The sequence below is a fragment of the Erinaceus europaeus genome, chromosome 14 (genome assembly GCF_950295315.1).
Source record: "Erinaceus europaeus chromosome 14, mEriEur2.1, whole genome shotgun sequence".
Classification (NCBI taxonomy): Eukaryota; Metazoa; Chordata; class Mammalia; order Eulipotyphla; family Erinaceidae; genus Erinaceus; species Erinaceus europaeus.
Genome location: NC_080175.1, coordinates 85,540,735 through 85,552,301, shown reverse-complemented (window position 1 = coordinate 85,552,301; position 11,567 = coordinate 85,540,735). Strand labels below are relative to the sequence as shown.

Sequence of the window (11,567 nt, the reverse complement as noted above, 5' to 3'; positions counted from 1 at the left end):
CCTGGTTCGAGCCCCCAGATCCCCACCTGCAGGGGGTTCGCTTCACAGATGGTGAAGCAGGTCTGCAGGTGTCTTTCTCTCCCCTTTTCTGTCTTCCCCTCCTCTCTTCATTTCTCTCTGTCCTATCCAACAATGATGACATCAATATTAACTACAACAATAAAACAACAAGGGCAACAAAAGGGAATAAATAAATAAATATTAAAAAGAAAAGATTCTAAAGTATGCCAAATATAAAGCATATCTGGAAGTGTTAGTATTCTTCTGTTACTATCTTTATTTATTTGATAGAGACAGCCAAAATGGAGAGGGAAAGGGTTATAGAAAGGGAGAGAGACAGAGAGACACCTACAATATTACTTCATCACCCATGAAGCTTTCCCCCTGCAGGTGGGGGTCAGGGGGCTCAAACCTGGGTCTTTGTGCATTATAATGTGCACATTCAGCCAGGTGTGCCACCACCTGACCCCCATGTTACTTTTTTTCTTAATTGAATTATGATGATTGCTATCCTATACAGTCTTTTTTAAAATTTTTTTAATTTTAAATAGAGCAGACTGTTCAGCTCTGGCTTATCGTGGTGTGGGGACTTGAACCTGGGAACTCAGAGCCTCAGACAGGAGAGTCTGTTTTTTTCATAACCTTTATGCTATCTCCCCCTACCTTATTCTTTGCAGTATTTAGAAAACAAGTCAATCAGATATTTACAATCTTAATTTCATTGTCCATACTGGCTAACGAATGCAAAAATCAATGTGTCAGTTTGATATGGAATATTACTCAGATGTAAGACAGGTCAAAATCTCTTTTGCTTCAAGGCAGGAATGTTGAGCAAAATAAATCAGGAGGACAAATACTGGATAATCTTACTCATAAATGGGATCTAAGAAACAAAAGCAAAGGACAATGTAGCATGGGACCTCAAAGGACAGAAGTAGGCTGCAGCAGGTACAGACTTACAAGGAGGAAGAGAAGAGATATATGATGAAACAAGAGGAGTTTTTGATAAGGTGGAAGGTACAAGGTACTGAAGCCTATCCTGGGGAAATGTGAAAATGTACTATAACAATTCTGTAAATCAACATTCCCTCAAATACAGTGACATTGAAGTTGAAAAAAAAATCTATATATAGGTATATGCAATCTGACCCTCTTTGTCAGCTAGTCTTTTACTGTATTATGACAGTGAATAATCACTACAATATAGATTTCTTGAAGGCAGAAAAAACTTCTCTGTTGTGTTTCAATGGCTCATGTCAAACACATGACAGGGATTCAATAAATACTAGTTGATTGTATATTACTCAAGTTTAACCAAAAATGGGCTTTTTTTGGACATGAGCTTTTAAGTGATCTGATTTCACCATCCAAGTGAGAACTAAGAAAAGTCACTCTGAATAGTATACACCTAAAACCACTGAAACCAAGTAACTTATTAGAGGGTTCTTCCACTGAAATTTGTACCATGATCACTATCACATACACCAGTTAAGTCTTAGTTTTAGTTTACACAGGGCTAGATTATCTTCATCTCAGAATATCTGAGACACACCAGATTTCAGGTAAATAGTACAACTTGATTTACACAGAAAACAAGTTAGCAGTTAGGAGATAAGCAGTTAGGAGATACAGGGAAATATATACTGGATTGTTTTGCATTTAATAAAACTTATTTATGAAAAATGAAGATGAAGACAAGTCTCTGATGAGGCTGAGTATTTTGCAGACACCTACCAAAGGGAGATCAGAAATTGTACCCATTGTCAACAACTGTATTGTAAATCATTATCCCGCCCCCAAGTGATTTGAAAAAAAATTTCAAATATCCCTAATTCACTGCCATATATAAATAGTACTTAATCTTATAGAAAATGACTAATTGTAGCCATGATGTAAATCTGACTTGACATGTTTTTTTTTTTTTTTTGCCACCAGGGTGATTGCTGGGGCTCCATGAGAGCAGAGCGCTAACAATCCACTGCTCCTCGTGGCCATTTCTTTCCCCCCATTTTATTGGATAGGACAGGGAGAAACTGAGAGGGGAAGGGGAGATATAGAGAGACCTGCTGACCTGCTTCACTGTCTGGGAAGCACCCTCCCTACAGGTAGGCTCGGAGCGTAGGCATTAGTGCTACTACATGTGCTTCAAAGGTTACACCGTCACCCAGCCCGACATATTTCTATAATTGAGTTAAAGGATAGATCATACTAGAGGTTTAATTAGCAAAAATGAAACACAAGAAAATTACCCTGATTTTTTAAATAAAGTTTGAAGTTTATGTCATTGACTCACAAAATCTGCTTCCAGTAATGTCTTAAACAATTGTTTTGAAGTTTATTTCTAAGACCTAGAGACAGAACTTTAAATGGGAAACTTAATACTAAGTATACATGCATGAGCAGAAAAAAAAATGGAAATACAGAAATGAACATAGCAAAATTCTAATGAGTACAGTATTCAGGATACAAGAATACCACCACCAGAAAATTTTATTTATATTACAGAGCTATGATGGTATGGATTGAGATAAACCAAGATTTAGGATAGCCACCTGACTATTCACATTTTAATCAGTGCTGACCAGATAAACAAAGCGTTTTATTTTAGGTTACTACCTTTAATGAAATTAAAGAATAAATCTACTCAATTAGGTGATTTGTATTCGCTTAATGACAGGGTAAATCAAACCAGAGAGCACTTACAAAAACTAAACGCCAAAATGAATTGTCTGTGACCTTTGTTTTAGGCCATCTTAAACTTTATTTCATTTATATGTGTTTTCCATTAACATTCAGATACAAAAACTTTTAGGCAAATTTTAACACAGAACTTTCTGCTGGGAGAGCTTGCCAGTTATTACAAGTTTTTAAGCAATTAATACTACAGAACAGTATCAAGTTGATACTTAATTGGTTATAATCACAAGATATATTTTTTTCTTACACTTTAGTTTTCTGGTCCCAGAAAATTCAATATGGCTAAATGTGCCAACTCGAAGTAGCATTAAAAAAAAAAAAAGTCTTAAAAAGATGATAATAACTATATATGCTCTCATACACAATCTTTCTAAAATTTCACCCTGTAAGAAATTATTACAATCTCCTTCTGGCTTTGCTATTTGCCCCATAGGATCAAAAACAAAACAAAAGACAAACAAAAACCAACAACAACAAAAAACAACAAGGAATTTAACATTTCAACAAGCTAGGATCTATTTACCCTAAACATTTAGTGAAATTCTGGAAGACTTACTACTATACTTCAAGAAAACACTATTAACAGGTATGCAGGTGTTTAAAAGGCAGTTTATAAATGAAATATTACAAATCTTATGTCTACACAACTTAGGAAGTAGAAAAAAAATGCTGTTGTTTCAACAGTATAGCATCACACTAACACTATGTAGACTGAGATTGAAAGCTTCTGTACACGTCCACTACACTTCCACAGCCGCGTATGCCTCTTAGACGTTTCCATTTCTTATCTAACATGTGCCAACCATGGTTTCACGGATTTGTACCAGTTTTAGCAGGCTAAAAACAATTATTCTACCTCATTTATCTAACTGAAACTAAGTTAACCAGTTTCTGGAAGCAAAGACTCATAATCAGTGAAGAAACCTTCATTCTCTTAACAGGATGAAAACACTTCTAAGGAAATCCTACAATCCTAACAGATTTGAGTATATCCCGAAAAATAGTGTATATGAAAAGGAGGAGCCAGGAGAAGTATGCCCGGATAATGGATCCTAAGTGACTATCCACTCGGTAATACTTACATGTGAGTTATAGGTGTTTTTGTGTAATTTACTTCGTAGGATTACTCAAGGGTATTCTCCCACTTTTGTTGCTGTTAGTGCAAATTAATATCCAAACAAAAGGGAGCATTCCGAATAATTACATGGAATTCTGAAAAAAGCTTATACCACCTTTTTGCATTCTGAAAGTAGCATTATAAAAGCATTCGATTATTTTTCTAGCTCCTTACATCTACTTTCTTACATCATTCAAGTTAAACATGGGCGTTTGCATATTGTCTACTAGGTGAGATAAAAGCAAAGAATATTTTGGTTATGCTGCTTTGCTCATGTGCTTCATTCATGCATAGCACTAAACCTATTTATTGTGCTATGCTAATATAACTGAGCATGAGACAAACAGTAAGTTCAAATTTTAACAAGTGACTTTTTTGGTGTTTGGTTTAAAACTAAACACCTATATATAAAATCTGAAACCAGATGGGCACTTTGACAATAGGACCTAGGAATTTAAGTTAGCAAATGAAACTTAAGACATAAAAATTTAACTTTTTTCTATTATACTTTGGCTTATAATTTTTTTTTTTTTTTAATGAAAACAAGTCAGGACATTTCTGTCAATGCCTGGTGATAGAAATGTTTTGTAAACTTTTTTTTTTAATTTAGATATTTTCAAAGAAATTTGACTTTTTTTTTAAAGCTCTAGTTTGTTTTCAGTTGCTTAATTAAGAAAAAAAAATTTTTTTTGAGTCTCCGATGTAAGAGGATATAACAGGGCTATTGATTTATAAAGTTCAGAAAGATAATTTCCTGAACATGGTTGACCTTTATGAGAACTATCTCTTTACTCAGTTATGCAGGATACTGCTAGATCTCCACTACAAAAAATCTTGCCAGTAATTCTAGACAATTTTTTACTAGCTACCATTAAAAACCATGTACCACCAGACGCAAAGCACATAAAAGTAAAAGTGAACTTGCTTCTTACTTATATTTAATAAAATCATATAGTAATGGAGGAGGAATCTCCTTATTATCTGATCTGAGTCAACATGTATTATGAATTTTCTGTAAACACAGAAAACTCAATCTTAAAATGTCTACCTGTTTAAAATGCCATCTTTAAGTCTTAATACAGTAAGACATTGTATAAAAAGAAAAATGAAAAAGCTTGCAAATTCAAGAAGCAGCTTGGAAGTGAAAGCCAGTGTTCAAAACTTTGGGCTTATAGTTAAGAGACTAAAATCATGTCACTGCAAAATCCCCCAAGGCTTTGGCACTGACATTAAAAGAAATATTTTAGTCTTTTGGTCACTTAAAGCTAATAGTAAATACAATTCAGTAAGCTTTTAAAAAAGGGAAAGCGGGAAAAGTAAAGATCTGAAGGTTAAAGTAAGCATGTCGTACATAAGTAGATCAGAGTTTGAAATAAACAGTCATTTTCTGCTAAGGATTGAAAGATAAAATACTTTTCCACCATCTCTTCCTTTTTGAAGAGGATCCTCTAACCAGAAATAATTCCTTTAAGTTATTGTGAGTGGTATTGCCTGGTAGCAGCTTCAATTTCCAAAGTTAAGTCTTTAAACCAAGTAAGTAATCTCACAAAGAATAATCATACATGGCAACAGGTGTTTAAAATGGGGGCGGGATGGGAGGAAATAAAGACCCAGGCCATTCTTCCATGCGCAAACATTTCAGGAAATAACCCAACCATTTTAAAGATAACCATCATGTTTCTGGTATCCTACAACACTCTAACCCCTAAACTTTGCATTACACCATTGGTGACTAAAATGAACAAGTTTTGCAGTGAGGTTTGGTTCCGTTGTTTTTGCCTGCAACTATATATACACATAGCAAAATCCGCATACATGATTTTAAATGTAATAAATATAAAAATGAACCACACAATCAACACAACTTTAATACTCCACATCATTTAACTTGATCACAATGGTGGTGACCTCCTTGTCAACAATCTTGTGAGTTGAGGAGCTGATTCTCATTTTCATACCCATCAGGCAGATACGCTCTCCTCAGCTGGTCTGACTTGGGTATGGAGCCTCCGTTCTTCACGTGTCGAGACAGGAAAGCGCGGACAGCTGGATGGTCAGCCTTCTCAAGTGGGATGTTGGCTTCCAGACACATTTTCACAAAGTCCTGGATAACACTGACTTTCTCTGTTTGTGCAGTACTGTTGCACTGCAGGGATGCAGTTAGGGGCCTCTGCTTCTTTCTCACATTCTGCTCTTCAAATTCTGCCTTCCTCTTGGTATGAGTCTTTGACTTGAGGTGGTCACTGATGGCAGACTTGCGAACATGATTCAGAACCACGTTGCAAGAAGTGCAGAAGAGTTTTCCTCCATCTTCATGCAACTCACCTCCAAATTCAGTGACTCGGTCCAGGGGAGTCACATACAAAGCAGTCTTAGACCGGTTGCGAGCAGGTGGCGCTGTCACTACAAATCGCTCCATTGTGACCTTGATTAAGGTTCTTTAAAAACAAGAGACGATTGTTACAACAACAGTTTTGTAGGAAGAAATTCACACTAAAAGGCAGGTTTATACAGTTTTAGACTAACAACTTCAGGACACTTAATCAGAACAGACACTGTACCCATTAAGCCCTAACTTCTGAATGGAAGGCCAAACCAGCACAGGTTATTAGAAACAATTAGGTTTAATTCTTTCATTTTGGATAAAACAAACAACAAAAAAATGAATTATGGAAAAACTCCAATTATCCTGTGTCACTATTGCTTAGGAAAACCTAATCACTGAAAAAAAAAAAAATTAGCATTTAGAGCATTATTTATGTGACTCTCACCCAATTTAGGTATGGATGGTTCTTTTAAGACTTTATCCATGGTATGCTTTGAATTTTAAGAGTCTATTTCCCTTCACAATTGCAGACCAATGTTTCTCAGCATTGTAGGAAATTCTATAAAAAAGCAGGACACTAAGCTGCATCATTCTTTATATAAAAAAAAAAAAAAACCTCCAAACTTCTAAGTAAAAAACCAAGAATACCACCCAAATGCAATTAACAGCAGTCAAAAGTGACACTATTCAAGTCAAAATAAAGAACTCAAAGTAAGTTATGGGTATGTATCTCTCCCCAATCTTTCAAATGGTGGTAATGCAAAGGGATTTTTTTTTTTTCCTAACCCTATTTTTCCACTAAAGGCTAATGATTACATTTGTTAATGTTTTACTTACTAACTAGCAAGTCAGAACAAAAGAACATGGTGCTCGGTTTATGACAGATACTGGATCTCACTTTCTTGATGTAAATGATTATCTTTCACTATTTTCCCAGCTATTTAACTCACAAACAGCTTAGTAATGTCTCATTTTATCCAATAACAAACTTTTATGAACATCATGAAAACCATGCTATGGAACTAAAAACCTGAGACAAAGAACAAACTCGGTTGATAAAACCCATTTGTTTCCTAGGGCCATGCCTATGGCTACGTTCTTATGTTAATAAGGAGATGCAAGAAACGAAAATGAAACCGACAAAACTCAAAATGAATTCTGTTCCTTGGAAATCTATCAGAGAATTTTCCTAAGTGGGCTCTGAACAAGTATGCTTCATAAATGTAATTTGAAAAAAATGGAGCACTCTGATAATCTATTCCAGAAAAAGAGCTGGATAATTAGGGGGTTGGGTTTCCTTTCTGGTCTTTTGATATTTTATTTATTCTAAGGTGACAAGAGAAAAAGAAACAGGAAGACCAGAGCCCTAATCAGCAGGCTTGCGGTGGTGCTGGGGACCGAACTTGGGTCCCCAGGCAGAAAGGTGTTTTTACATAATCACGATGCTGCTGTTTCCCTAGCCTAGGCTACTGGGTTTCAACTACAGATAAGGCAAACGGAGTTTTCCTTAAAAGGATTTAGGGTATTACAACAGCAGGTTTGCTTTTTATACTTTGAAAGTAAATCAGGACCAGTTATGACAAGTGGTCCTAAGTAATGAAAACCACTGGATATTTCTGCTCAGTTATGTCTAAATCTTATGTCATAAGGTATTGATATTTCAAACAAAAAGCACACACATGCAATTCTCTAAAGAAAAAAATAAAGTCAGTTGGTCACGGTAACATAAGTTTTTTTTTCCTTTTAAATTTTGTTTAAATCTTTGCTTATTGGATAGAGACAGCCAGAAACTGAGAGGGAAAGGGGAGACACAGAGGGAGAGAAACAGAGAGACACCTGCAGCCCTGCTTCACCACTCGTGAAGATTTCCCCCTGTAGGTGGGGGGGGGCTCGAACCCGGGTCCTCGCGCCCTGTAACAGGTGCGCTCAACCAGGGGAGTCACCACCCGGCCCCCAAGGAGTTCTGTCTACCCCAGTCTTCCAAGTTTCCAAAGTCTTGTTTGTGTTACTGCAGAGGCAAACATCCCCCCAGCAGAGGATGCTCGAGTTGACAGTTCCGAAGAACACCCGTGTTTTCAAGGGGCGGTTAAAAAAAAAAAAAAAAAAGCGTAACAAGAAAGCCGGAGAGCTAAGAACAGAAACTAGCCAACAAAAGAGCAGTTCAGTCAAAATAAAATTCATTCGAAATTTTCAAGTTTTAAAATCTTTACCGGATTCGTTTCCAGCTTTATTTATTATTATTATTTTAATTTTTTCGTCTTGATCCTTAAAAGCGAGGAGACTCCTGCCTGCAAATCCCGGCCAACTTTCCGTGTGGTCAAACCCCGGACAGGCCTTGAAAAAAATCAGTTTTTCAACAAGTGGTGGTGGGGAGATAGTTTCTGGGCTTGCACCCTGTTTTCCCTGTGGTGCCGGGAAATCATGCCGCTGCTGTAAAACAGGAAAAACAAATGAGAAAGAGAAAAGGAAAAAGGAAAAAAAAATGGAGGAGGAGGGGGGTGGGGAGAGAAAGGGGGTGGATCAAATTAAAGAAAAAAAAAAAAACAGGAACGTCAACCACAGCGACCGCGCTGGTGCTTTTATCACCCCCCCCCCCAAAAAAAAAAGCCTTTCTCGGGGGGCTACGCGGCAGCACAGCTCCGGGCACAACATGGACCCCGCGCCCCGGTCGTTCCTGTCCGCTCGTCCCCCGCGGAAGCCTCGGCTCGCGCGCGCCCCAGGCCCGGGATCCGCGCGCGGGGCGACCCGACTGGCTCCGCCCGCGCCCTGCACCCTGCACCCAGCACCCAGCGCCCAGCGCCCTGCACCCTGCACCCAGCACCCAGCACCCAGCGCCACGGGCAGGGCCGCTCCCCGGCCGCCAGACGCGGGCCCGGGACCTCGACAGCCTACTTGGCGGTCGTCTCCCAGGCGGCGGCGGCGGCGCCCGCTGTCAGGCTTCCCGTCTCCTCCCTCTTCCCCCCGCCGCCGCCGACGGCGCCCCCGCCCCGCCCCGCCCCCGGCCCCCGCTCCCGCTCTGGGACACAAGGCCCCGGGCCCGGCGCCCGCACCAACGGCCGGGCCCACCTTCGGCCTCCCTCGCTCCTCTGTACCGTAAGATCCAAGTCGCCACTAGGGGAAGTCAACGAGACTCGGCCGGAAAGGAAAGCAAGAGGAAGAAGAGGAGCAGGAGGGTGAAGGAGGAAGGAGGAGGACCCGTAGCCGCTGCCACTGCCGCTGCGGCCGCCGCCGCCGCCGCCGCCGCCGCCGTTGCTCGATGGAGCCCCGCGGCGGCCGCCGTGTCCCCCGCCGCGCCCCGTCCTCCTGCGCCGCCTATGGCAGAGCGCGTAGGCGGGCCCCAGCAACCGCCGAGCAGCACTGACCAATGGGTCGCGGGCCTCTCAAACAGATGGCTGGTTTGGCCAGTGAGCATGGAAGGCCGGGCGCCTGTGTGATTGGCGGCTAAAGCCGCCCAATGAGAATTGGGGGCGTGGGTGGGCGGAGCCGGAAGTAGAGCCCGCGGAGAGGCCCCTGTCCGGCAGAGGCGGGGGGGGGGGGAAGGGGGAGGGAACTAGAGGAGGAGGAGGAGGTTACCCGAGGCAGCTCCAGCGGCGGCGGCGCAGGGGCTGGTACGCGCTGGGCTGCGAGAGCCTCATGGCGGAGGAAGAGAGCGACCAAGAGGCCGAACGCCTCGGAGAAGAGCTCGTGGCCATTGTGGAGTCTCCGCCTGGCTCTGCGGGGGTGCGAGCTACGTGCGACGGTAGAGGCGTCGGCGGCTGCGGTGACGGCGGCGGCGGCGGTGGCGGCGGCGGCGGCGTTGCGATCAGCAGTCGGGATTACTGCCGACGCTTCTGTCAGGTGAGGCGCCGGGACTTGTCACCGGGCGCTGGGCCTCCCGGCGCCCTCTGGGCCCCCGAATCCCGGACTATGTGTTCGCTGCCGGTGCCACCAGCCCGACCGGGGCGAGGGAGGGAAGGAGGGAGGCTGAAGCTCGCGCCGCACCTCCCCGCCTGGCGGTGGGGGGCGGGGAGCCGGGCCGGGATGACCCGAGCGTTGGGTTCGGGCTGTTGGGAAAGTCCGAGTTCGGGGCGGGCGGCGGAGGCGGCGGGGCCGGGTCCTGACAGGCGGGTCCCGCCCCGCGCCGCGCCGCGCCGCGCCGCCCCGCCCCCGCCCCGCGCGGACCCCACGGCTGCGGCCACTGGGGTCCCCCCGGCCGGCGGTTGCCCACGCCCGCGCCGGCTCGCCGCCTTGGGGACCTCGGGTGACGTTTCCTTCGCCCCGTTTTTTGTCTCCCCCCAGCGCCCCCTCCACGTTGCCTGCCCCCCACCCCGCCCGCCGGGCTCTGCTGTCATCGCCCGGCTCCCCGCGCTGCGGGCCGGCGGGGTGGCGACGTGCGACTGTCATGTTTCCTGGGGGGGTTGGTTTGGTTTGGTTTTCTTTCCCCCCCGTACCTCTTTCTAGACACGCATTCTTTCTTTTTCTTTTTCTTTTTTTCTCCTTCTCCTCCCCCACTTCACCCCAATTAACTGTCGCTAGGAGAAAGTAGTTTTCCCCCTAAAGTGGGGCTCCAGCGACACCCCCTTCCCACACGTGTAAATCAGGTGGAGGAGCCCTCGGCCGTGTCCGGACAGGATTTCCGTCTTTCCGTCCCTCCGACCCACCGGTCGATGCGAGGGCCTCGGGGGGTGTCCGGGGAGCAGGACATACGGACACAGGGACACATATCCACCCTGGGTTCTCAAACGTCACGTTGCCCGGGAGGAAAGATCTCAACGACTTTTCCACCCAGTTCCTTCAATAAAAATAATAATAATAATAATAAAGTCGTTAGGTCATCTCGTCGGTGGGTCAGGGGTTCGAAGCCCGGCCCGGCCCCGGCTCCTTGGCTCCTTCCACTTGCTGGCGGTGTGACCTCCTCTGTGCCTGACAGCTTCCACTTCTGACAAACGGGGTGGTGAGTGGACGGACAGACGCACGGACGCAGGGACGCATGGATGAAGGCTCGGGGTCCTCCAGGTATTAAAGCTGCTTATTAACTTCGCCTTGGTGATGACCAGGAGACGAAGTGGATACGAGGCGGTCGTTGTGTTCGCTGAGATTTATTTTTCCCGCCCATCCAAACCTTGGAAAGGAAACGCAGGGAGTTATTAGCACCTGAACAGTTTCGTGCTTTTGCTCTTCTGACGCCTCTTTCTCCACCTGCACCTCCTCGGGAGAGGCCGTCGCGGTGTGGACGTGGAGCCAGTTCTCTGGTGAACCCTGATTCTTGCTCGCGGTCTTAGGTTGGTTAGTCTGCGCCAGATTCGAGTTGGGGTGTTTTCCGGGTGCTGTGGCCTTGTAAACACCTGGAAAGCCACGTTATGGGTAGATCTGGTAACATCGGGATTTTAGACGAGAAAAGTGGGGTAGAGTTGGACTTGGGGTGTGTTCATGGGTAGCAAAGTCTTT

At 44.0% G+C, this 11,567-nt stretch overlaps 2 protein-coding genes across 4 annotated transcripts in view; one reads left to right on the top strand and one right to left on the bottom strand.

Moving 5' to 3' along the window:
- Positions 1–2,308: 2,308 nt before the first annotated feature.
- On the bottom strand, positions 2,309–10,725 carry CGGBP1 (CGG triplet repeat binding protein 1). 2 transcript variants are annotated; one of them, XM_060172110.1, is made up of 3 exons: positions 9,233–9,464; positions 8,351–8,570; positions 2,309–6,252 (listed from the first exon to the last, which is right to left on the bottom strand). In XM_060172110.1, the coding sequence occupies exon 3, from the start codon at positions 6,231–6,233 to the stop codon at positions 5,730–5,732; it is 504 nt and encodes a 167-aa protein (XP_060028093.1). In that variant the 5' UTR covers positions 6,234–6,252; positions 8,351–8,570; positions 9,233–9,464; the 3' UTR covers positions 2,309–5,729. The 2 variants fall into 2 exon arrangements, 1 of the variants encoding a protein (XP_060028093.1); XR_009544766.1 differs by lacking the exons at positions 2,309–6,252; positions 9,233–9,464 and adding an exon at positions 9,714–10,725 and having other exon boundaries at positions 8,367–8,570.
- Positions 9,774–11,567, top strand: part of ZNF654 (zinc finger protein 654) — a 61,454-nt gene continuing 59,660 nt past the window's right edge. For both annotated transcript variants that reach the window (XM_060172109.1, XM_060172108.1), the window contains exon 1: positions 9,774–9,977. In XM_060172109.1, the coding sequence (XP_060028092.1) occupies positions 9,774–9,977 (204 nt within the window). The remainder of the gene's footprint in view (positions 9,978–11,567) is intronic.